The sequence below is a fragment of the Chiloscyllium plagiosum genome, unplaced genomic scaffold, assembly GCF_037043375.1.
Source record: "Chiloscyllium plagiosum isolate Xiang-an unplaced genomic scaffold, Cpla_swu_hap1 HiC_scaffold_2, whole genome shotgun sequence".
NCBI classification, from domain to species: domain Eukaryota; kingdom Metazoa; phylum Chordata; class Chondrichthyes; order Orectolobiformes; family Hemiscylliidae; genus Chiloscyllium; species Chiloscyllium plagiosum.
This window is the reverse complement of record NW_028270140.1, coordinates 89,149,289-89,174,576: the sequence shown is the minus strand read 5'-3', so window position 1 is coordinate 89,174,576 and position 25,288 is coordinate 89,149,289. Positions and strand designations below refer to the sequence as shown.

General features: G+C 42.4%; 1 protein-coding gene and 1 long non-coding RNA gene across 15 annotated transcripts in view; one reads left to right on the top strand and one right to left on the bottom strand.

Moving 5' to 3' along the window:
- The window catches only part of trim36 (tripartite motif containing 36), a 161,152-nt gene that overhangs the window by 116,509 nt on the left and 19,355 nt on the right, over nt 1–25,288 (bottom strand). For 3 of the 13 annotated variants that reach the window (XM_087998539.1, XM_087998543.1, XM_043710991.2), the window contains exons 1-2: nt 3,728–4,175; nt 2,197–2,446 (exon numbers count right to left, since the gene is read on the bottom strand). In XM_087998539.1, coding sequence (XP_087854665.1) covers nt 2,197–2,446; nt 3,728–3,790 — 313 coding nt within the window. In that variant the 5' untranslated portion in view covers nt 3,791–4,175. Of the gene's footprint in view, nt 1–2,196; nt 2,447–2,475; nt 2,583–3,154; nt 3,290–3,727; nt 4,185–25,288 lie in introns of those variants that run through there. The other 10 variants (XM_087998524.1, XM_087998529.1, XM_087998551.1 and 7 more) reach the window with 9 other exon arrangements.
- LOC122560386 (uncharacterized) lies at nt 3,470–17,455 on the top strand. 2 transcript variants are annotated; one of them, XR_006314735.2, is made up of 3 exons: nt 3,470–3,805; nt 4,916–5,105; nt 9,245–17,455. It is a non-coding gene; the product is annotated as an uncharacterized LOC122560386 (long non-coding RNA). The 2 variants fall into 2 exon arrangements; XR_006314731.2 differs by lacking the exon at nt 3,470–3,805 and adding an exon at nt 4,131–4,236.

Sequence of the window (25,288 nt, the reverse complement as noted above, 5' to 3'; positions counted from 1 at the left end):
ATTTTTCCCTTTTCTTGATTCTCTCACGACTTGCCTCAGACCCAACATAGCAGCTACATCCTTTAGGACTTTACCAGCTCAGTCAGTAGCAGAGCTATGGAGCCACTTTGGGTAGTAGACATTGAAGTTCCCCACACAAAGTACTTTCTTCACCCTTTCTATCCACAGTGCTTCCACTAACTGCTGTTCAACATGGAGGCATATTGATTCATCAGGTGAGGTATATGTGTGCCTGTGTATATATGTGCATACATGTGTATGGCAGGGGTGGGGGGGAGCAGTTGGTGAGTAGTGGTATATGGTAATCAGCTGGAGGTTTACTTACCCATGTCTGAGACATTATCTTGAGTCAATGGTAAGGACTAAAATGAAAACCACTTTAGGAGCCAACAAAGCACTGTAATTTTATGTAGCGTGTGAATACACAGTGTGTGCTAATGATCTGAGATAATAACTGCAGAGTGCTATTTACACCTAACCCTACTAGGGACACCCATACCCAACAACCCCACTGCCCTATGGCTGACCACTTCAACTCCCCCTCCCACTCCGCCAAGGACATGCAAGTCCTGGGCCTCTTCCACCACCAAATCCGAGCCACCCGATTCCTGGAGGAAGAAAGCCTCACCTTACATTTTGGAACATTCCAACCACACTGCATCAATGTCAATTTCACCAATTTCCTCATCTCCCCACCCCCCCAACCTCATCCCAGATCCAACCCTCCACCTTAGCACCTCTCTCTTGAACTGTCTTATCTGTCCATCTTCCTTCCCACCTATCTGCTCCACCCTCCGCTCCTATCACCATCACCCCCCACCTACAGCTACCAATCGCCTTCAAGCTACCTTCTGCCAGCCCCACCCCCTCCCCATTTATCTCTCAGCCCCCTTACCCCACCCCCCAACATTCCTGATGAAAGGCTTATGCCCAAACGTTAACTCTCAGATGCTAAATAAAAGCAAAAGCAAATAAAAGCAAAGGGTCAGTTAGACTCGAAACGTCAGCTCTTTTCTCTCCTAACAGATGCTGCCAGACCTGCTGAGATTTTTCAGCATTTTCTCTTTTGGACTCTCAGATGCTGCCTGACCTGCTGTGCCTTCCCGGCGCCACATTTTTGACTCTGATCTCCAGCATCTCTTCTTCTTGTGTTCTAGAACTGCTCATTCCAGGATCGAATTGGAGATGCTGGGGTTGGACTCAGGTGGACGACGTCAGAAGTCACACGACTCCAGGGTATAGTCCAACAGGGTTATTTGAAATCGCAAGCTTTTGGAGCACTGCACCTTCATCAGGTAGAGACTTCATTGATGAAGGAGCAGCGCTCCGAAAGCTTGTGATTTCAAATAAACCTCTTGGACAATAACCTGGTGTCATGTGACTTCTGACATTCCAGGATTTTCCATAGCCAACCTGTTCCACCAATCATTTAAGTCAGGTTTCACCTTTATCATAACTTCATTTTTTTCCTGCATACATTTAATCTCCTTCTACACCCTCGACCAACAAAAACCTGACACCCTCAGTTTTGAAATGGTCAACTGACCTTGCATTGAGAGCTCTTCCATTGGAGAGAATTTCTGATTTCCTGTATCAAAAAATGTTACCTGGCAGTGCACCTTGAACGGCCTAATTCTCATTTTATGGTTGTGTCCTTTTATTTTCTTTATTACCTTTATATGCAGGAAATAATTTATTTCTATCTTGGCTGTTAAGTCCTTTAATCATCTTAAACACCTTAGATCACCCTTGACACTGAATACTTTCTGGAATATAAGCCTGGTCTCATCATTTAAACTTTACAGTCCCAATGTTGAAGACTAAAACGAAGACCACTCTAGGAAGCTATCAAGCAGTGTGGTTTGGTTTAGTTTGTGAATACACAATGTGTGCTACTGCTCTGAGACTAATAACTGCAGGGTGTTGTTTACATTTAACCCTACCCAGGAACCAGCTCACCGGTTTCTAATGAATCTTTACTGCTCCCCAGCCAAAGCCGGTACCATCCTTCCTTAAATTCTGGATTTAGATTCTGCACCTGTAATTTTCCTTTGGCAAAATGGAAAGTTGCAGATGCTGGAATTTCGAGGCAAAGGCAAACATTATTGCTGGAAATCAACAGGTCGGCGGATGGAGTGTTTGCCAAACCTGCCCAGGATGTTGTTGCAATGGGTCACGGTAGCGCCTGGCACCTACCTGTCCGGGTGAGTCTATCGAGCCTCTCGACACTGGCCGAGGAGAGGCGGCGGATCCGGGGGCTACTGACCGGAGTGGCCGGGTTGGAGAACTCCGAGTCCAGCTCGGAAACCGCATCGTCCCGGGACAGCAGCAACTCTTTGGCGCATTTGTGGCAGACGCTGTGCTGGCAGGGCAGGATCAGGGGGTGGGTGAAGAGCTCCTTACAGCACGGGCAGATCAGTTCCCGCTCGATGTTTTTAATGGGAACCTGCAAGAAAGGGACGACAAAATAATTACCTGAGTCCAGTGGTTCTTCGAAACAACCAAACTCCAGGCGGATCACACATGACAGTAATAAGCTCGGCTCTGAGGAATGTGCTGGTGGACGGAGACCGCTCTATAGCGCGGGGAGATGAGAAATTAATCACACTCAGCGAGCTTGTTCAATCCAGCTCCAGTTAGTCTCTGAGTCTGGGTTGTGTGTCTATGTGTCTGAATGTGATTAGTCTGGTGTGTGACTCTCTGTGTGCGTGAGTACCTATGTGCCTGGGTTTATGTGTGCGCGTGTGATGTCTTTGTGTATATGGCTTTTGTGTCTGGATGGTTGCGTTTGAGTATGTCTGTGTGTCTGTCTATGTGTGTCTGTGTTTATGTGTGGCTGTGTATGTTTATGTGTGTCTATCTGTGTGCGTGTGTCTCTGCTTGTGTTTGTGTGTCTGTGCATGTGTGTGTGGTGCCTATGTGTGTGTGTGACTATGCATGTGTGTAAATGTATGTGTTTGTGTATGTGTGTTTGTGTGTGTATGTGTCTGGCTTTGTGTGTCTGTGTATGCGTGTGTCTGTGGTGTCTGTATACTTGTGTGTGTGTGTGTTTGTGTGTGACTATGCATGTGTGTAAATGTGGGGGGGGGGGGGTGTTAAGCGTGTGTCTGTCTTTGTGTGTGTGTGTGGTGTATCAGTTCTGCAAACATTTTACCATATCCTCCTTCAGGAAGTAACTGCTGATATATTACGCGTTTGGACTGCCATGGTCCACACCAATTACTGTTACAGCGGCGTGACTAAAATGGGAAGGACCCCAGATCCGAATAGCTAGCAATCTTATCAGGACGCTAATCTGAGCTGAAGGAAAGTTCGCCATGGAACCATTGGAAACTGTTACATAAAGCTGTAGTTAGTAATACGTGTCTGTCCGAGGATCGGCACATTGTGACTGATTGGGGGGAGGGGGGGTTCAGATCAAGTTTGCACTGATGGTGGAGGTGGCTGGAGAGGCGAGGGGGATTACCCAGAGATAGCTGGTACAGGGAGGTGTGTACACACAGCTCAGTGGAACTGAAGCGGACATGAGAAAGGGACTCATTCAGGCAGACGCTAGAGAGGAGCAGCCCAGACTCAGACAGTGTGTGTGTGAGAGAGAAAGGAGCTGGGATCAGCGCCTTGAAAGCTTGAAGGAGACAGACGGGATTCACTGACTGTGTTCACTACGGACAGAGCTTGGAGGGTTGGATGGAGCGAAGCCATCGCCTGTCCTGCTGTCCACACCTACCTCGCCTCTGGAGATCCTGTCAACGATAAATCCAAACTCACTCAGGTCATCCGAATCGGACATGCTCCTGGTTTAAAGGTACTTTCCTGGACAGAAGCCAGTTGGAGATTAGGTGTGGACTCTGCCCTGTCAGTGGAGCCGGGGACAGTCAGGCTGCTGCTGAGCTCCGAGCACCTCCTGAGACCGCCCTGAAATCCTCAGCTTGGCCTCAACTCCAGCACTTTCCTGGATGTGAGACCCCGCCTTCCGGGCGGCCAGCCTCTGTCGGGGAGGGGAGAGATTCCCGAACCAAGCGGCGGAATGACAGCGAACATTCACTGACACTCTGTGCTAACAGATGGGAGCATTAGACTAATGGGTTTAGCACAAAGCTCTGTCTCTCCCAGGCTTTCAGGAGAGCCATCAGCAGTGCCCTGCACCTCTGGTCACCTTCAAATGGACAGCAAGTCCGTGATCCCACATTTTTAGCAGCCCCTGTCAGTTCAGGACCGCAGCTAGCACCAGGCACGGTGGGTTTTACTGAATATTGAAACAGGAAGTGGTCAAATGGAATGGAGCTTTCTCCGTTTCCCAGCGGGGGGTTAAATAATAGATAGAGTGCTGGCACTATAAAGCTGCAGTCAAGGTGGGCTGCTCAAGGTCAGACACATTGACTCGGGGACGGGCAGGGGGGAGACAGTGCATCTATCTGTGTGAGAGGTTAGCGAGGGGCACCTGCACAAAGGTTCATTTCCAGCCGGTTCAGTTGCCTCGCCCTGATCTCCCAGAGCACGGCCCTGGCACACCGCTAAATCCCCACAGCCCCCCCTTCCCAGAGACAGGAGATTCCCCCCACCCCACCCAGTGGGAGAGCGCCGCTGTTACACGCACCCCAGAGCCAGCAATAACCCTCCGCTCCCCCACCCCAGAGCCAGGAATAACCCTCTACCCCCCACCCACCCCCAGAACCAGGAATAACCCTCCTCCCGCCCCAACCCCACCCAGAGCCAGGAATAACCCTCCGCTCCCCCACCCACCCCCAGAGCCAGGAATAACCCTCCCCAACCCACTGTGGGAGAGCCCCTCGATCCCTATGTGCAGCTGTTCCCAGAAATGATTCCGAATCCACTGTTAGTGTTTAATTGCCGAGATGAATTGTCAAATAAACTAAGAGTTTGATTTGAAGATGTGGTTACAATATTCCAACAGCAAGTGGCCTCAGCTGAGACCGCCCTTCACTGACAGTCACTGTGGGAGTGTTTCCCTGGAGCACTGAGCCACGTTTCCAGTTCTGACAGGGTTGGCATTGGATTCGGATTGGTTCCAAGTGATCAGGTGCGAAACCGGACCCCAGCTCCCGAACTGAAACCGCGATCCCACGGGGAAACGCTGAGTGCAGGTGAGCTCCTGCCGAGCCCCGTGCTCGGCTCTACCAGCCAGTGCACCCAGACCGCGGAAATGTTTGTGCAAACCCACAGCCGCTGTCTATTTCTGTCTCAGCCCAAGGCGGCGGCGCTGCCCGGCCACACTCACGCTGTGTCTAAAGCTAATGTATCATTCACGTTTCAACACCGCCACTCATTACAGCCTCTCCTTCTAAGCATTCCAGATGGAGCACAGGGATAAACAAGGACAGAACACAATCAGACAAAGTCCAATCAGACGTGTCACCCTCGGGTGTTAAGCTTGGGCGTTCCTACATTGTTTTTAATTCCACCAAGCACACTTCAGTACGCTGTAACCTCCCTACCCACTGTGCCCAGGATACCTTTGTGTTCATTGTAAACCCAGATTCTGTTTAATGACCGAGGTAAATTGTCAAATAAACGTAGAATTTGTTTCTAATCTATGGTTACAATATTAACAATATTCAAACACCAAGTGGCTTCAGGTTAGACAGTTCTTTACTCATAGTGACCCCCAACATTTCTTTGAAGTCATCGACTTAAGAGTCCTGAAATCATAGAATCCCTATAACATGGAAGCAGGCCATTCAGTTCGTCGAGTTCACACTGACCCTCTGAAGAGTATACCACCCAGACCCACACCTACATAGAATCACAGGATAATATGGTACAGAGGGAGACAGTTCAGCCCATTGTCTTTGTGCTGGCCCTTGAGAAAAAATCCCTTGTCCCTCTGCTCTTTTCCCTGTTGCCCTACAAGTTTGTCCCCTTCACTTATCCAATTCTTTTTAAAATTATGAATATGCTTCTATCAGCATTTCAGACAGTGAATTCCAGATCATAAAGACTCATCCCTAAATCATTTATTCCTCATGTCAACTCTGGGTCCTTTGTCGATGAACTCACATACCTAGAACATAGAACGTTACAGTACAGTACAGGGCCTTCAGCCCTCGATGTTACACCATCCTGTGAAACCAATCTGAAGCCTATCTAACCTACACTATTCCATTCTTGTCCATATGCCTATCCAATCACCATTTAAATGCCTGTAAAGGTGGCAAGTCTACAACTGTTGCAGGCAGTGCGTTCCACGCTCCTACTCCTCTCTGAGTAAAGAAACGACTTCTGACATCTGTCCTATTATCTATCACCCCTCAATATGAAGCTATGCCCCCTTGTACTATCCAACACTGTCCACCTGATCTAACCCTCTGATTATCTTATATGTCTCAATTAAGTCACCTCTTAACCTTCTCTAACGAAAACAGCCTCAAATCCCTCAAACTTTCCTCATAAGACCTTTTCTCCATACCAGGCAACATCCCAGTAAGTCTCCTCTGAACCCTTTCCAAACCTTTCACATCCTTCCTATAATGCAGTGACCAGAACTGCACATAATACTCCAAGTGTGGACGCACCAGAGTTTTGGACAGCTGCAGCATGACCTCATGTTTCCGAAACTCGATCCCTCTACTAATAAAACCTAACACACCATCTGCCTTCTTAACAGCCCTATCAACTTGAGTGGCAACTTTGAGAGATCTATGTACATGGACACCAAGATCTCTCAGTTCATCTACACTATCAAGAATCTTACCATTAGCTCAATACTCTGCATTCCTGTTGCTCCTTCCAAAGTGAATCATCTCACACTTTTCCACATTAAACTCCATTTGCCATCTCTCAGCCCAGTTCTGCAGTTTATTGATGTCCCTCTGTAACCTACAATATCGTTCTGCACTATCCACAACTGTACTGACCTTAGTGTCATCTGCAAATTTACTAACCCATCCTTCTATGCCCTCATCCAGGTCATTTATAAAAATGACAAACAGCAGTGGACCCAAAAACAAATCCTTGCAGTACACTACTAGTAACTGAACTCCAAGATGAATATTTACCATCAACCACCACCCTCTATTTTCTTATAACTAGCCAATTTCTGATCCAAACTGCTAAATCGCCCTTTATCCCATGCCTCTGTATTTTATGCAATAGCCTACTGTGGTAAACCTTATCAAACGCCTTATTGAAATCCATATACACATCAACAGCGTTGCCCTCATCCACCTGTTTGGTCACCTTCTCAAAGAACTCAATAAGGTTTGTGAGGCACGACTACCCCTCACAAAACCATGTTGACTATTGCTTATAAACTTATTGTTATCAAGATGATTATAAATCCTATCTCTTATAACCTTTTCCAACACTTTATCCAAAACCGACGTAAAGCTCACTGGTCGAAAATGACCAGGGTTGTCTCTACTCCCCTTCTTGAACAAGGGAACAACATTTGTATCCTCCAGTCTTCTGGTACTATTCCTGTAGACAGTGACGACATAAAGATCAAAGCCAAATCTCCTCAACAATGCTGTCTTTATCCAGTGTGAATGCTGACAAAAAATATTCATTTAGCACTTCCCCTATCTTCTCTGACTGCACACACAACTTCCCACTATTGTCCTTGTCCTACCTGTTCCTGGTTTCTCACACTTCCACCCTTGTAAACAACTTCTCTTTATTTCCTGTTTCACAACTGTTTGTAAACTGGCTTGCTGAGCTGGTAGTTTTGTTTTCAGGTGTTTCATCACCATGCTAGGTAACATCATCAGTGAGCCTCCAGTGAAGCGCTGGTGTTTTGTCCCAATTGCTATTGATCTGTCTTGGTTTGTTGTGGTGGGTGATATCACTCCAGTTCTTTTTCTGAGAGGTTGGTAAATGGGGTCCAAATCGATATGTTTGCTAATGGATGCCAGTTTGAATGCCAGGCCTCTAGGAATTCCTGTGCACTGTTTAGCCTGTCCCAGGGTGGATGTATTGTCCCAGTTGAACTGGTGCCCCTCTTCGCCTGTGTGTATGGATACCACTGTTAGTTGGTCATGTCTTTTGGTGGCTAGTTGGTGCTCATGTATCCTGGTGGCTAGTTTCCTGCCCGTCTGTCCAATGCAATGCTTGTTGTAGTCCTCACAGATTATTTTGTAGATGACATTTGTTCTGCTGGTTGTTGGTATAACCTATACGATGTATTCAGGAACAATGGGTAACCAATAAGTACAGTCTGCCAATTCCTCCACCACAGACCTAAACTAGAAAATACAGAGACTCTGCCACCCTACCATACATTAAAGACATCTCAGAGATGACAACCAGACTACTCCGGCCTCTAGGCATCATGGTAGCCCACAAACCTACCATCGCACAAACAGCTCCTGATGAATTTAAAGGACCTCATATCAACAACCAGCAGAACAAATGACATCTACAAAATATCCTGTAAGGGCTGCAACAAACATTACATCAGACAGACAGGCAGGAAACTAGCCACCAGGATACATGAGCACCAACTAGCCACCAAAAGACGTGACCGACTATCACTAATATCCATATACACAGTTGAAAAGGGACACCAGTCCGACTGGGACAATACATCCATCCTGGGACAGGCTAAACAAAGAACGCACAGGAATTCCTAGAGACCTGGAGTTCAAACCAGAACTCCATTAACAAACATATCGATTTGGACCCCACTTACCAACCTCTCAGAAACATAACTGGAAATGATATCACCCACCACCACAAACCAAGACACATAAATAGCAAGTGGGACAGGACACCAGAGCTTCATTGGAGGCTCACTGATGATGTTACCTAGCATGGTGACGAAACCTCTGAGAACAAATCTACCAGCTCAGCAAGCAAATTTACAACCCAATCCACAACCTGAGCTACAAATCTTCTCCAAAATCGCTGTATCACAACTCTTCATAATTTTGACAACTTCTATTAAATTTCCTCTTCTGTGCTGTCAGGAAAACTCAAATGTCACTAACTTCTGGTGGTGACTGAGTTGTGGTAAATCAATTGGACCCTGAGCAACTCACCGTCACCTCTCCATCAGAAAAATGCTTCAATTTCAGCCCCATACTGCCTTACAATAAACCACACAATGTCATTCATAAAAATGACCCATGTAGAGTTAGGGATATCTGTGGAAATCAAGACCAACACTTAATATTTTATCATATAATTTTTGAAATTTCAAATACAGATCCACTCAAATATAACATGTTGTTAGTAGGAAAGCTAGAATAGTCTGTAAGTTATCTGATGCCTTCTTTACACTTTACAGATTATTCCTGTGTTGCTGAAGAATGAATGGTGCTGCTGCTGATGAACACTTTGCTAACGGGCTGCTATATTCCTTCCATGTTACAGTGGCAACTACAATTCAAAAGTACTGAGTTGGCTGGAAAACACTTTGTGACATCCTCAGATTGTTAAAGCTGATCTTTACCTGCAAGTCTTTTTTTTCTTCAATGTTGGTGCAAGCCATTGACTGTTTGAACACATGTACAGATCTGTTACTTGCATTTCCTCCATTTAAAAAGCACCCCTTACAACCAACTGATATCCCTAAATGTTTTACAACCAATGAAGACTTCTTAAAAGTGTAACCAATATAGTAATGTAGGAGACGTCGCAAATAATTTGCAGGCAGTAAGAGCCCAGTTTTAGTGGTGCAGGTTGAGACATATGTAATCACCAGAACACTGACTGAACTCTGACTGACTGAGCCGCAGTATTATGCTACAACTATACAAAATGCTGGTGCGGCCACACTTGGAATATTGTGTACAGTTCTGGCCCCTATATTCCGGGAAGGATGTGGAAGCATTGGAAAAGGTGCAGAGGAAATTTACCAGGATGTTGCCTGGTCTGGAGAGAAGGTCTTATGAGGAAAGGCTGAGAGACTTGGGTCTGTTCTCATTGGAAATAAGAAGGCTAAGAGGGATTTGATAGAAACATACAAGATGATCAGAGGATTAGATAGGGTAGACAGTGAAAGTCTTTTTCCTAGGATAATGACATCAGGTTGTATGAGGGGGCATAACTACAAATTGAGGGGTGATAGATTTAAGACAGGTGTCAGAGGCAGGTTCTTTACACAGAGAGAGGTAAGAGCGTGGAATGCCCTACCTGCCAATGTAGTCAACTCAGCCACATTAAGGAGATTTAAACAATCTTTAGATAAGCACATGGATGATTTTAGGATAGTGTAATGGGACGAGCTGAGAATAGTTCACAAGTTGGAGCAACATCGAGGGCTGAAGGGCCGGTTCTGCGCTGTATTGTTCTATGTTCTAACTCCCCAGCTTGTCTTCAAAACAGCGTGTTAGATTTTTTTATTTAATGAAGATCCCTGAGACAGGGCTGAAACTAAGATTTCAAGTGGAGGGCAAAAGTTGATATGAAAATTTCATATAGTGCTAAATTTAGATTACAATATTGAACTCATAAATTAGTTTGTTTATTCTGTTTTTTTTCCAAATCATTTTGGATGCCGTTGTTACATGTCAGTATATTTAATGTCAATTACTTGTGATATCAAGAAAATGGTTCTGGCCATTGCTATTGCAGCTATTATCAGGAATATGCTTTCTGTCACTTCATCTATAAACTGGGTTTTCTGGTCTTATACATGCAGCCTTACTAATAATGATAGAAACATCCTCCACAGTAAACAAACACTGAGCAATCCCAATTTAACTCACTTAAATAGCCACAGTAGCATTTTAATATAAAGTTAAAAACTGTCTAAATTAAACAGTATTATATGGTTGTCATCTAACAATGCCTATAAGATCCTGATAAAGTGACAAGTTTTTTTTGTGAAGTTTTTGACTAGATTACATTGCAACTCACTGAAAATACATATCATTTTATATTTTTGTCAAAGTATATCTGAAAATTTCATAACACCTGATGGTACAAAATTTAATATTCTACAGTTCTGTGAACTTTTCAAAGTGCAGACTCCTTCATAATAGTGATTTAATTTCAGAAATACATGTAGAAAATCCCTACACTGTGAAAGCAGGCCATTTGGCCTATTGCGTCAACGCCAAACCTCCATTCAGACCAACCTCCCTACCTCTGTATTTCCCATGGCTAATCCATGTAGACTGCAGATCCCTGGAAACCAATTTAGCATGTTCAATCCACCTCCCCCACACATCTTTGGACTATGAGAGGAAACCAAAGCACCTGGAGAAATCTCATACAGACACATGTGGAATATGCAAACTCCACACAGACAGTTGCCTGCAGCTGGAATTGAACCTGTGTTCCCTGTGCTGTGAGGCCACAATGTTAACCACTGAGCCTCCCAAAATACACCTTTTACTATGCCGTAACTTCCTTTGCTCAGATGGGAACTAGAGCAGTTCAGACAAAAAGTGATGGAAACAAATTTTTGGCAAAGTTCTTTTAGGCATTCTGTATAAATTTACAAATCACACAACACCAGGTTATTGTCCAACAGGTTTAATTGGAAGCACTAGCTTTCGGAGCATCGCTCCTTCATCAGGTGATTGTGTGATTTGTAACTTTGTACACCCCAGTCCAACACTGGCATCTCCAAATCATGTACAAATCATGTATAACTTTAGTGGGCTAAAGTTTGACAGAAACCTAAGAAATGATTCAAAAATCAGAATTGCAGTTTTCCAGTATTTTTAGTGTTCTTCTGCTTAAGCTACGATGAACAGCTCACCCTCTGACAATCTCCCTATTCCAAACCAGAACAAAAGGGACATTTATTATTTGGGTCACATCTTGGTTGAACTTATACTAGTCAGTCTCAAGATAGCACCACATGTAACTACATCCCAACCATGGTGAAAAGCTGTAACTGCTGAGAGAGGAACTCAGTTTGGATGCATAATTTGAATGTTGCATAAATAAATCATAATTGATATTGGAAGCCAGAAGCTTTAAATTTAAATGCATTGCAGGAACTTGATAGTCAAGGATGGTATACTTAAAAAGCAGCTAAACAGATCGAATACGAATCATTCCAACAAATGCCGAAGATTGGTAATAAGAACAGGACAGATTCCTGGTCAGCCCTGTGATTGAAAAAATGTGGAGACAGTACCATCACTATTCATGTCTCCTGAGCTACAACTTACACATCCGAATGATGCCAACAGCATAGGATTCAATCCTAGTTTGGGCTGGAGGATTCATATGAATCTGTGTTAGTCATAACAGAAGCCATGGAGCTGCGGGTCAGGCTTACTTTTGGACCGAGAACTGAAGACGATAACTAGCCTGGACACTTTTACAGTGACAGTAGTTTCTCATGGAGTAACATATTTCATCTGTAACACATGCATTAGCAAAAACATCCTGCTAATTTCAAAGAAAAATGTATTTATCAAGTGTCTTTCTTGCCCATAGGACCTCAACATGCTTTAAAGCTAAAGAAAACCTTCTTAAAGTATAGCAGCTGGGGTAACTGGATAGAATCATGTGCACTCCTCTGTGGGAACTTTGATGTTGGACATTAGGTAGGAGGGAGGGGGGCCGGAGAGCCTGAGAGCTTCTTGTCTCCACTCTGATTGAGTTCAGGATGGAAAGGTCTATGGGCGGTCTTCCTATCCTTCCACCAATTGTGGCTTTTAAAATAATTGCATGAAGTCTGCAAGGGTGAGGACATTCATATTCAAAGGCCATGTAGTGCTTGAATGAGGGACCTTGCATTGGTAAGTAAAGACTTGGTCCCTCTTAGAATCATCTTTTGTCTTTGCTGCTGATTCCCTTCATCCTCCTTACACACCCATCCTACTAGAACTAATAAGCTATGGTCATGATATCACCAGGAATGAGGATAGTTTCCAAAATTTTTCAGAATTAAGAAATGTCATTAAGTGATGCATTTAAATATCATACATCTCATCTTAAAGTAGTTAGCAGAGTAATTGGGAAACCTATTCTAGAAATATACACTCTGGCCATTTTACTTCAGCCATGATTAGTGACCCCTCTCATCCCATAGAGTTTACTACTGGTAAGTGCCTTGACAACCAACTAGACTGTCATTTTTCTGGCTGCACAGCTTTTCATTACCTACTGTTCTAGAATACCACCATGATCGTGAGATTCTTGTGTTAAATTCAACACCTCCTCCTCATTCTTGGTCTTGTCAGATTCTGTGACCTACTTTGGCCATTCCCCACCATTTCCCCAACAAGACCACTTCCCTCTACCCCATTCCACCACGCTCCATCTCCCTGGAAAGATTAGGCCCTTTGTGCCTACTAAAGCTGACAGAGGTTAATAATGACTGGCAGTGCAATTCAATAAGCAGCTCTGATGACATCTAAAACCGTGAGTGTAACAAGATCAGTTTTTTCTTGAGTCAGCACAACCTGAGACTGAATTATTGCCTGGAATCTGTCACCAAATATGAGTTATTCTTTGTTAAAAAGAAATGTTCTCTATCTCTTTTAGGATAGCTCTTACACTGACCACAGCAGATAACTTGGAAACATAGATGATATGTTTTAAAAAAACACAGATACAGCTGAAGGAATAGCTTTGTATCTGGTGTTATTTATATTACTATTTTTTTGTTCAAGAAAATATATCCTAAATTAAAACCTCTACAAGTATGCTTAAAGGACAACGATTAACACACATGCAAATTTTTGGGTTACTATTGCAAACAAGATGCTACTATGTATGTCTGATTTATAGACATTTACACTTTCCTGTAGTATCATTCTGAATAAAAACAGAGATACTTGAAATGCTCAACAAATTACAGTCCTGATACATTGACGGTGAGTTTACTCGTTATCATCTGGTGAGCTATTAGAGTTGTGGCTCTCAATAAAAGCCAGGGAAGTAGATTAGAAGGGCTTCCATACACAGTGCTGCTGCTGACTCCGGACTGGAAATAGGTGGTCACTTTACATAATTAAAGTGGCAATTGATAGACATTTTTCCAGGGCCAGAGGGCTGACACTGTCTCTGCATAGGGTGGCCTCCAGCTACTTGGAGCTAGCCTCCCAGTGTAGCTTCCAGAGTGATGCTAAGGGGATCCAGGGACTGCAAGGCACAAGGCACTCCCAGTGGGCATCCTTGTGGGCCCAGCATCACTGGTGAAAGGACCATTTCTAAAAAAAAAACAAAACAAATGTTTTATTCATAAAAATATCACAATATATTTATAGTCACTAAAACAGTAGCATATAATGAAACAAATATTGGAGTGTGACTCTATCTAGCAAACAAACACAAGACATTTGTCACTTGCATAATATGTTTACAGATATTTGAGGCACCAGGGGGTGGGTCTGATAACAGACCAGACTCCCATTTAACTTTGGTAGGAAGACCTTAGATCGTGGTCTTTCCTTACAGCTGCCCCAAGCTTTAGTCCGTCCCTCAGCACGTAGTCCTAGACCTTGGAATGTGGCAGTCTGCAAGTTAGTCATGGTCACCTCCTTGCTCTGGAAGACCAACAAGTTCTGGGCAGACTAAAGAGTGTCTTTCATCGAATTGATGGTCCTCCAAGCATAGATGATGTTTTTCTCAGTGCTTGAGCCTGTCTGGCACAGGAAAATATTTTCTACTTGTTTTCTCATTCCCCTTCAAGCCTCAATAGTGGCCACCTTTCTCAGTGGTGTCGCCAAGGCGGCAGGGAAGTCAACTTTCTACTAGGTCATTAGCATGGAGAACCAGTATGTATTCCTCATTGTATAATGCACCTTGCACTGCCGCTAAATTGGCAGTGTCAGGAAAAGTGCAGCTATGCACCAGCAGGCTGCCACTGCTGGTTTGTGATCTGCATATGGTCCCAATATCATGAATCACTATGTACTAGGAAATTCCTGACCATTAACTTTATTTCTTTCTGCATAGATACTGCCAGATCTGCTGAGTTTTCCTGTTCAATTTCAAATTGTTTTGCTTTTGTATCATTATAAATGTTGTCCAGCACTAACAGGTCAACTGCAGTACCTTTACCAGATCTCCAATGAGATCAACTAACTTGGCATACTTCGGGTATAATGCATTCAGGTTGGAGGGTGACTGTTTTGAAATAGGAGATAGTGAATCTGGAGTCTGTTTTACACAATGCCCAAAGTTCAAGATAAATTCCACACCATCCATTTCATTTAGAAAAGGGTTAATTTTATTCAACACTCTCTTGGGGGTATTTAAAAACAGAGATATTTGCACAATGTTGAAAAACCAAACATTATTGAAGTTTTGCATTTTGTACCTCAGGGCAAATGCCAAAATTTCAAACAAATGCAATAATTTCTGTGACAGGAGAAATAGAAGGCTGATTTGTTGGAAACTGGCTCAGAAATTGACAACAATCCCCAAGCTCTTGGGTAATTCAAAGAAACAATGCTTGATCAGATTCCTTTTGGATGCAGAGAGAAGGATACTGTGCATGAACGTTTGTTGCTTCTCACAAATGCAAATGAGTCAGATTATGAAATTAACTGATTATCTTAAATGCTGTTGTTCATGCACTCAGGATTATTCCCTGCTTATTCTACCTTCTTTATTAATAGGGATCTACCTGATCTCTTTACTAATGGTTATACTATAAGTAGCTCTAAACTCTAATAATGATCCTGCACTATATAAATTTGGAAGGATTGCTCCAGGTTTTATTGTAGCAGAGCATCCCAGAGTGTGTCCTGTTAGACTTCTTTGTGCATGTTTTAAGTTTGAAAATCTTTCTTTCCCACAATGTTTCTGGATGTTTAAGCTGATAATGAAGCATCAAAGCCTGCAAGAGGGCTTCTGAAACCTTGGTGAACAGTTGGATGGTCTATTTTCTTAGCCAATGAGATCAAAAGATTGAGAAATTGGCCGAGGATTGAGTGTAAATTCAGTTTCAAATTAGGTGCTGAGTGAAAACAGAAGACAGAAAGTGAAAGGAAATAAAAGTATTTTTTGAAAATCTCCCAACAACAATTCACAACTTGCAAGAATAAGACTCCAGGGATATAATTGCTCTCTTCCTGGAAATAGTTTGGGATTTATTCGTAATTATCACATTATTATAAAAATACCTAGCACTGTTAATATTAGACTTAGCTTTCAATGTCAAGTTTAATTGCAATCAATGTGCCAATGCAGGAACTTCCTGAAAATTGCAGGGAGGTTAAGCATGAGATGTCACTAATATAAAACTAATGGTGCAGTGCAGCAAATTGCTCAGCAACTTGGGGTATTTTGTACCATATTGTACTTCTTTGAATGCCACAAGTTGTTAATTCATTTGTAACTCATAACAGAAAGCTAAATTTTCAATGGCACTTGGAGGCACACTGAGTGGCGTTGGGGTAGACTTTGGGACATGCAACAACACAAAGTCACTGAGCAGAGGCTGATAGCCAAGTTCAGTATCCATGAGGACCTTGGTACCTTGGGTTCATGTCACACTACAGGTGACCCCACCCCACCACACTATACACTCACACACATACTCACACTCAAGCACACATACACACACACTCACATATGAACACACTCACACAGACCCTCTCTCATACACATGCTTTCTCTTTCTCACACATACACACACAAACTCATGCAGATACCCTCTCACAGGCATATACTCCGTCACACTTGCATGCATTCTATTAAGCATGCACAAGTACACACACACTCTTACAAACACACACACCCTCAGACCCTCTCCCTCTCTCTCCCCGACACACACGCACACACAAGTCTATGGAGTGAATAAGCATTTGCAGATGCATTCTATTTTGTTCAAAAAGCACACAATCTGTAGGCAGTCAGTCCATGTGACATTTTATAAATTCCGACTTTGGAAATATAACTAGTCTGACTCAAGGTTGGGATACAGACAGACTCGAAGCTGACATCCATAATGCATTGTCTGAGCTGAGATGTCCCTTTTTTGTATTGATAAAGCCTTGTTATCTCGAAGCTGTAACTTGAAAGAAATTCTGGGATTTACATATTAATCAACTGAAACCTGCATCCAAATTCTAAGTGATTAAAGACTTCACAGCAATCTAGGTTTGTACAAGACATCGCATCATTGTATGACACTTAGCTTTTTTTACCATAAATTCTATGTCCTATGATCCTGCCCCACTAGTCACCAGATGAAGGAGAAGCAATCCAGAAGCTTGTATTTTCAAATAAACCTGTTGGACTATAACCTGGTGTTGTGAGATTTTTAAAAATGAAGAAGGAAATTCTTTTGGGACAGTTCCTTGATACCTCGCTGCCTTCATGGGATTACACAGGAGTCAGGCTGATGGTGGGACTGGCTACCTGCACAGGCCAATAAAGAATGAATCAAGGCATTTTTCTGATGCTGGACTTTCCTATGGGCTTGCAGGCTACCATAGTGTCAGGAGGTCATCAGTAGCAGGGAGGGTAAACCTTGGAGCCAGAGACTTCAATCAATGTGGAAGATGCCACTCCAATATTTGGTCGCAACGGTAGCAGTGCCTTTACTGTGGGATCACTCTCTCACATGTCTGATGGGCCTAACCCTTTTGGTCCTCTTATTTATCCCTTTTCCCACTGACAACCAGGAGTGGAAGGACCTACACATCCTCATTATATGTTTCAACAATGTTCCCCTCGAAACCCTTCTGATGATGGGGTTGTTGATCTTGCTGGAAGGCATCCTGTTGGCCCTTCAGGTTTTAGAGGTCTTCATTTTAAAGTCATGCAGTCTCTTTTCACATAATACTGTGATTCTATATAAACATTTATAGCAAAATGAGGATGGGAAGATTATGATGTATTTCTCTAATTCCATTACTTAATGGTTCACAATTGATGTAATTTATTTGATTTCCCCAATTACTGTACCCAATCACCAATTGTACTCCTCCAAAATGTCTGTGTCCATTTGTGGATTCCCAGTCCACATTTGATCCCAGCAGCATAATTAGGACCTGGGAATGTAAATCCTACCCAATCCGTTGAATTGTGTGGCAGTGTCAGGATCTTGGCCATTGGCCAGACAGCTGGCAACTGCACAGTGTCACTAATTTTTGGGAAGATCTTCTGTGCCTTTTTCCACTCGGGCACTTGACAAGCCAGCAGTGGGGCTTTCCCTGGGGTCAAGGAGTCCAGGATAAAAGTCTTGGTTGCTGCCAGCCACTTTATTGAGAAGCAGCTCCACTGAGCACCCACCTGAGGACTAGGATTATCACTGAAACCCAGGTCAGAGCTGATTGGTTGTGAGTGGAGAGTTGGGCTAGGGTTTTCAGGAGAAAGACATAAGGGATTTCTTTTTTCTCCCCTAGCACCCATGTGTGTGTGCGCAGGTGAGACACAGTGAAAGACACAAGGTGCACAAATTTTTATTCAGTTTCCACCACCAGGACATAAGGGATTTCAGCAGCAAGGACAGGTGTTAGCTCTCAATAGACCCTCAATCAGGCCTGCAATGCCTTTAAACACTGTTTTAACTAAAAACAAACATGTGCTCCCTCTCTAATGCTGGGTTAGCACTAACAGCATGGGATGAGGCTATTAAGATACATTAATTGCTCACTTCAGAGCAGCAATTGCTAGCAGGGCAGGGAAACCATGCTCAGCTTTCTCACTGGAGTAAATTAGGTCAGGGCCAGCCGTAATGGACCCGACTGCTAACTGACTGCTTGATCAAAACTTCCCCCCTCCAATTAATTTGCCACAAGGAGTAATAGACTCAAGGTTTTTTAAAGAAACCCAAACAAAAAAGAAACAAATATCTTCCCTAAGCAAGGAGGAAAAAAGGCAAGGAAACTCCTCTCCTCAGTAGCAACAGGAATACACTGACTGTAGCACCAGCCAATGCCCGAAACTGAGGAGACTCTAAATCTCCTGGTTATATTTTTTTCCTTATCCCCACACTGCGGTAAGACTCATTGTTCTAGATTTTATTGAATTCAAATACCACCATCATCCATGGTGGGATTCAAATCAAAGTTCCTGGAGCATTTCCAGGGTCTCTGGATTAACAGTCCAGTGATAGTACCAGTAGGCCATTGTCTCCCCCTCACTCAGTTCTTTTTTTCAGACTCACTAAATTCATCAGTACAATCATTTTACTGATGCTAATATACTTTAACTCTTTCTTCTCCCTAGCCATGAGTGAAATAATGCCACAGAGGCCAGTATCCTGTCACCAAGTCCCTCTCGATTTATACACCGAGAGTCCTTGACACTAATGCAGCTCCGGCAGAGCCAGTTCTCCGAGTGAACAGGACGTCTTAGACTCCTGTTTATATTTTTTTGTTTTTTTTAACCCTACACTACTGCCCAACTGCGGTAGTGCTTATTTTTTCCCCAGCATCCATGTTGTGTGTGTGCAGGTGTGAGACACAGTGAAAGACACAAGGTGCACAAATCTTTATTCAATTTTTCACCACTAGAAAGAAAGGAAACACCTGAGTGGCCTGTGACAAGCAGTGCCCTTCACATCAAAGGGCAATGCTGTGTGATCAAACAGTGAAGGGGAGGGCAGGGATCAAATCAAAATAGAGTTGGAGGGGGAAATACTGAAGGTTCTATCCTGCGTATGCCATTGAGATGCTGTTAATATTTCAATGAAACGTTTAATTGAACAAACCTTCCCAAAATGAAGTGAGCCCACAGAACGTTGGTGCCATCACCTATATTAGGGTTACAATCTTCAACACTACACCTCATCTGCTAATGAATTAAAATTAGTAAGGGACGATATTGGGTGGCAGACATAGTATGCTACTCATTTTAAAGACATGCAGTCTATTTTCACATAATACTGTGATTTTATGTAATCATTTAACGTGAAATGAGGCTGGGAGGTGTATGCTGTCTTCCTCTAGTTCCACAATGGATTTAAGTTAAGTGATCTCCCCAATTACTGGTACCCAATCACCAATTGTACGCTTTGCTTATACTAGACTTAAAATAAGAAGAGCCAAACTTGAGTTACTGAAAAAAAAGATGCATTATGTTGAAGCTTTTCAGCTTGTACTTATCAGAACAATTTGTAAGAATACCAATTTAAGGAGAAAAAACCAGCAGTTAAATGCCAATTATCATTAATTGATGTATTCTCCATTGCTATATTTTTACCATCAGTGTCCACCTATACTCTTATTTCCATCTTTTTCTGTATTTGCTTAATAAACACAACATTATTGATTTAGTATAATTCAAAACTTAGTCAATGAAATTGCAGAATTGGTTTGTAACATGAAAATATAAATAACCCAAAATATGCAGAATCATCATACCTTTGTGCACTCCATGTCAGATTTTTGAACTTCATAAGTTTTCTCTCCCTTGCCAATAAAGTGTTAGCTACTGGACCAGAATAGATCACCTTTTACTCCATGATTCATTGTTGCTCGAGACCATACCTGTCATTACTTGTGCCGTGTCTGAACACAGACTGTACCGTAGTCAAACCACATCTGTCTAAATCTGAATCTTACTATGTGTAGGGGCATTCCTGAGGTTTCCTTCAATCCAGCAATGTTACCAAAGGCTTGTGACCCACCTCGACCTAGAATTTCAGTCCCAAGAGGTAATTACAAACCTTTCACATCCCATTGCAACTGCCAACACTTCCTTCTTGATTGAAGACCTCTGTTGGTCTCCAGCAGAACTCTCAAAGTGGATGATGCATCTGTGGCCGTTGTAGCTAAGTAAACCTGGATTGTAATATGTGAGAACTTCAGCAGAAGGTAACTTCTCTTTAATCCTTCCAAAGGCTACACTCAATGCCTGACTCCAATAAATTGCTGGACTTCCTTCCAAAGTTCTGTTAAGGTTTGACTAAATTGACAATAAATATTCTCATTTGGTTCACCATTCCAATAAGACATCATTCAGTGCTAGAAATTCCTTGATGGCTTTTGTGTGGTTTGGATCCACCATGATGCCTTGTACTTGGACAATGTGTCCAACAAATGCAATCATTAGCCTAGAGAGTTGGCATTTCTCAATGTAAGACCCACATCCTGTAATACACTGTATACATCCCTGACTCTCTGCTCATTTTCCTTCTTTGTTTTATCATGCATTCATCTGTCATCCATTTGGCAAATGATTCACTGTTCTCTTCTGGGCTTTTACACATTGTCTTATGAAAGTCATTAGCTAGATGCAGCAACTTCTTTTGGAATGGTGGAAACATAGTCAGCAATCTTGACCCTTGGTCTGAGGGTATCTGCCAAAACTGCCTACTGTTGTCCTGACAAATGCGAAACTTTCCAAGTGATTGAAGTCTGACAAAGTAGGATGGGGATTCCCCCTCTTAATTCCTTTGAATGAAATGCAAACACAATCATTGTTCTTCATTTGACCTGTGAACAGTTCCTCATGCTAAATATCATTGAATTGGCTTTGCCACTGGTGTTATGACCTTTCTTTCATTCATACTATCTAACTGAAATTTGACTTTTCTCATTAAAGGATGAGGAATCTTCCTGCAAACAAAGATACTGACGGATTGAACATCTTCTTACAGAGTGATGTGATGCTCGTGCTTCAATGTGTTCAATGTTTTCCAGCTTTGGAAATTTTTGCCAAAATTCCCTCCTCTCTGCACTCTGAAATATTGTATTCATTCTCTGACGGGCCTAGGTGAGTCCATGCATTTTAGCTCAACAATAAGTTATTCTGATTCCTCACTCTAAAAAGTGTTTCACAGATACTTTGTACACTGTGACTAGCTTCACTTTGCCCATGCACCTGAAGATCTGTGCCTCCTAGACCTAGGAATATTATGTTATCGATTGTCCTGGATAGGCACCTGGGTATTTCCTTGTTACTGTCCAAATGTTCCAATCTTGTGTTTTCCGACTGCAGAGTTTTGCTGATTCATGGCTAGGCTACAAAGTCTTCTGAGGTTTTGATTCCTGCTGTTTGACATCTTCTTGCTCTCTGTAATCAAAGTCATCTGAAGGATTTTCCTTGCCTTCGGAGTCCTCCAGCTTTTCAGTCAATTGCATCAACAAAGTCTTCCCCCTTTCAAGATTTTATTCCCCAAAGTCATCTGATATCTTGTCCTGCCTTTGTGGTGTTCCCTTTTTGGTTGTATTCCTTGAAATCTATTTATTTCCAGATCCTGGCTTTGGAGGGGGTTTTTTTCTCCTGCTTGGTTACCAGCATGCGTTGTGGTGGACAATAAATGATACGGCCACCCTCAAATTAAGATGCCAGTATGTGGTGTCTTATACATACATTGTTCCCAAGGCTGCCTGCTCCTTACCTCCTCATAAGACTATTCAACTCCTTAGGTATTATAATATTCCTTAATTTGCATCTGTGTGTAGTAGGTTATCAAATACAGCTCTCTTCAAGTGCATTTTCTGGAACTGTGTTTTTTTTTAATGAATCATGTGATTGGTTACATCATGATGATGCACTTCAATCCTATTATCCCACAGTTGGAGCCCATAGACCACAGACTGAGGAATGGGGTGTGGAATTTAACGACACTGCTGCCCATGACTGGAGGAGGATATAATTATCATCTAGTTCATACAGACAGGCAGCTTACATTATGAATGTACACAAAGGAGTTTTTAATGTGATAATTGACAGAAGTGATCTCAACTTAAGATTTTGAGACAAGAAATGCATGCAGATGTAAAGTTTAACACTGTTTTCCAGAGGTTAATGGATTTTCTTTTGCAGTACCCAAAGTAAATGTCATATTTCATCAGATTCCTCTATGGTTTTGCATTGAAACATGCCATTAAGGAAATTAATATGTATGGGACTGTTTGTAGCAAAACTACATCACCAGAACATCCCCATCCACCTGGCTTAGTCCACATAGAGCTGGAGAAATCTTAGATATGTGCAAAATACTGACATACCTTAGTCAGAGCTCTTAAAAACGGTCTCAATTTGTATTAATGACAAACTGAATGAAGAGCAGAGAGAAAACAGAGGTGGTTGGAATTCTGGTATCCATGGATACTATTCAAACAGATCAAATGACTTACATTGACATTCTTAATCTGTGTAAAATCAAGAGATTTGTGATTGGTATTGTCGTATGGCTGCATCTGACGTTACTTTCAGATAGTAACCTTTTATTTGATTTAAGCTCCTATCCATTGTCTTCAACTTTAATCAGTTCAAAGTCTTCTACTTTATTTTGTCAGTCATTCACTATCCACTCAACATCAGATAATCTATTTAAATTCAGCAATCTTACTGGACTGACCAGTACTAGTTACTGTGTGGGCAATCTTTACTAGGATCACTAACTTTCAATGCATGGTCTCATTTATCCAATGACAACTTCAGATTAAAATTATTGCAATTGTTAGTCACTGAATTTGAAAGTCACAGCACATGTACAAGTTAGGAGCAGGAGTTCCTAATTCAATAAGATAATGGATCATTTGCTTGTGGCATAACTCCACATTGCTGCCCTCCTCCAATAAATTTCGACGCCTGTGAGTCAAAATCTATCAGCCTCTGTCTTAAAAATATTCTGTGTTAATGTATCCCAGCTCAGTATGACCTTACAAAATCATATACCACTAACATTTCTTTATATCCATGGATTGTGAGCATCTCTGGCAAGACCAGCATTTATTGCCCATCCCTAATTGCCCTCCACAAGGTAGTGTGTTCTTGAAGGATTGCCATTTGTGCGGTTTAGGTAAACACTCAGTGTTATTTCTGCAAGCAAATCCCAGCTCCTTCTGTGGAGGGTGTTGAAAATCCCAGAAATATGGCAGGGAAGGTGGTTTACACAATGTCCCAGGTGTTTCAGTCGACATACTGCCCAAGTTATGGTGCCAGAGAATGAGCAACCTCCACAGAAAATTTTACCTCAAGTTAAATCACCCAGAAATGTTCAAGGTCCTATTCACTGTTTATTAAATAATTCAAGATGTGGGAGTCAAGTGCAACCCAATGAAAAGGCAGCAGCATAACATCATCAACAAAGCACCAAACTGTGTGGAAATCCCAAATCAGATATACTTGCATTACTTATAATTAATCATTGATAAAAACATCCAAGATTGCTGTCAGTTTGCATCATACCTCATGCTCAATCATTAGATACATATTCAGTGAGTCCTCCCTCCATCCATCCCTTCAGGAATCTTAGGGCTGTTGACTATAATCTAGTTAAAAACAGAAGGCTTAAACCATACTTGAGGACAGGATGGCACTGCTGTTTCACAGCACCAGAGATTTGATTTCAGTCTCGGGCAACTGTTTGTGTGGAGGTTGCACATTCTCCCTGCGTCTTCTGGGTGCTCCAGTTTCCTCCCACAGTCCAAAGATGTGCAGGTTAGGTAGATTGCCCTGAGATTTCCAGGGATGTACAGGTGCTCCAGTTTCCTCCCATAGTCCAAAGATGTGCAGGTTAGGTAGATTGCCCTGAGATTTCCAGGGATGTACAGGTGCTCCAGTTTCCTCCCATAGTCCAAAGATGTGCAGGTTAGGTAGATTGCCCTGAGATTTTCAGGAATGTGCAGGCTCGGTGGACTAGCCATGGGATAATAGGGATAGGATGGATGCTGTTCAGATGGTTGGTGCAGACTTGTTGAGCCAAATGGCCTCCATCTGCACTGTCGGGATTCTATGATAGTTTTCAGCTTCTCCCTAAGGATCACAAGATCAGTGGATTGTTATGGAGCAGAAAGCCCTTCAGCCCATTGTACCTGCATCAGCTCTCCAAATGAGCATTATGATTTAATGCCATTTTCTCTGGAATGCTGTAGATTATATTCTTATTTAAATAATCAAATGCCTTCTTGACTTCTTTTATCAAACTTATCTCCACCACACTTTTAGATAGTATATTCTGACTACTCCCTGTGTGAAAAATTCTCAGATCACACTGGTTGCATTTGCAAATCACACTGGGAGTATACATAGCTAAATACATACCAACGAATTACTGTGCTGGTTGGCCCATCTAGCTTTTGAAAGTTATATATGGCAACAATAAATAACTGTTTTCTCCTTGAAAGGGAAGATAAAGATGAAATTAGAAAAAAATTCTACTGCCAAGAATGTGCTCAGAAGTTCTCCGGATTGGCCAGTATGGTTTTGGTGATGTTTACATATGGGTTTCACCAATACAAGAGTTTCTGCCAGTCTCCAGCTGAATTTTGATTGGGAGAAAATCTGATGGCATTCCTAGTGCTAATGTGATACAGTTTTGTTTCATGTTTGCCCCATTTTCTTTACAAAGTCAGGATGGGTAGAGTTTAACACAGAGGAAATATTGGAATCATATTTGATATTGTGGGAAGGGCATTTTAATAAGTTTAGTTTCTGTTTTTGTATTGTGCAACATGAGAGGCAGTTTGTTTGGTGTAACTTGATGAGACTGGAATCTAGGCAAAAT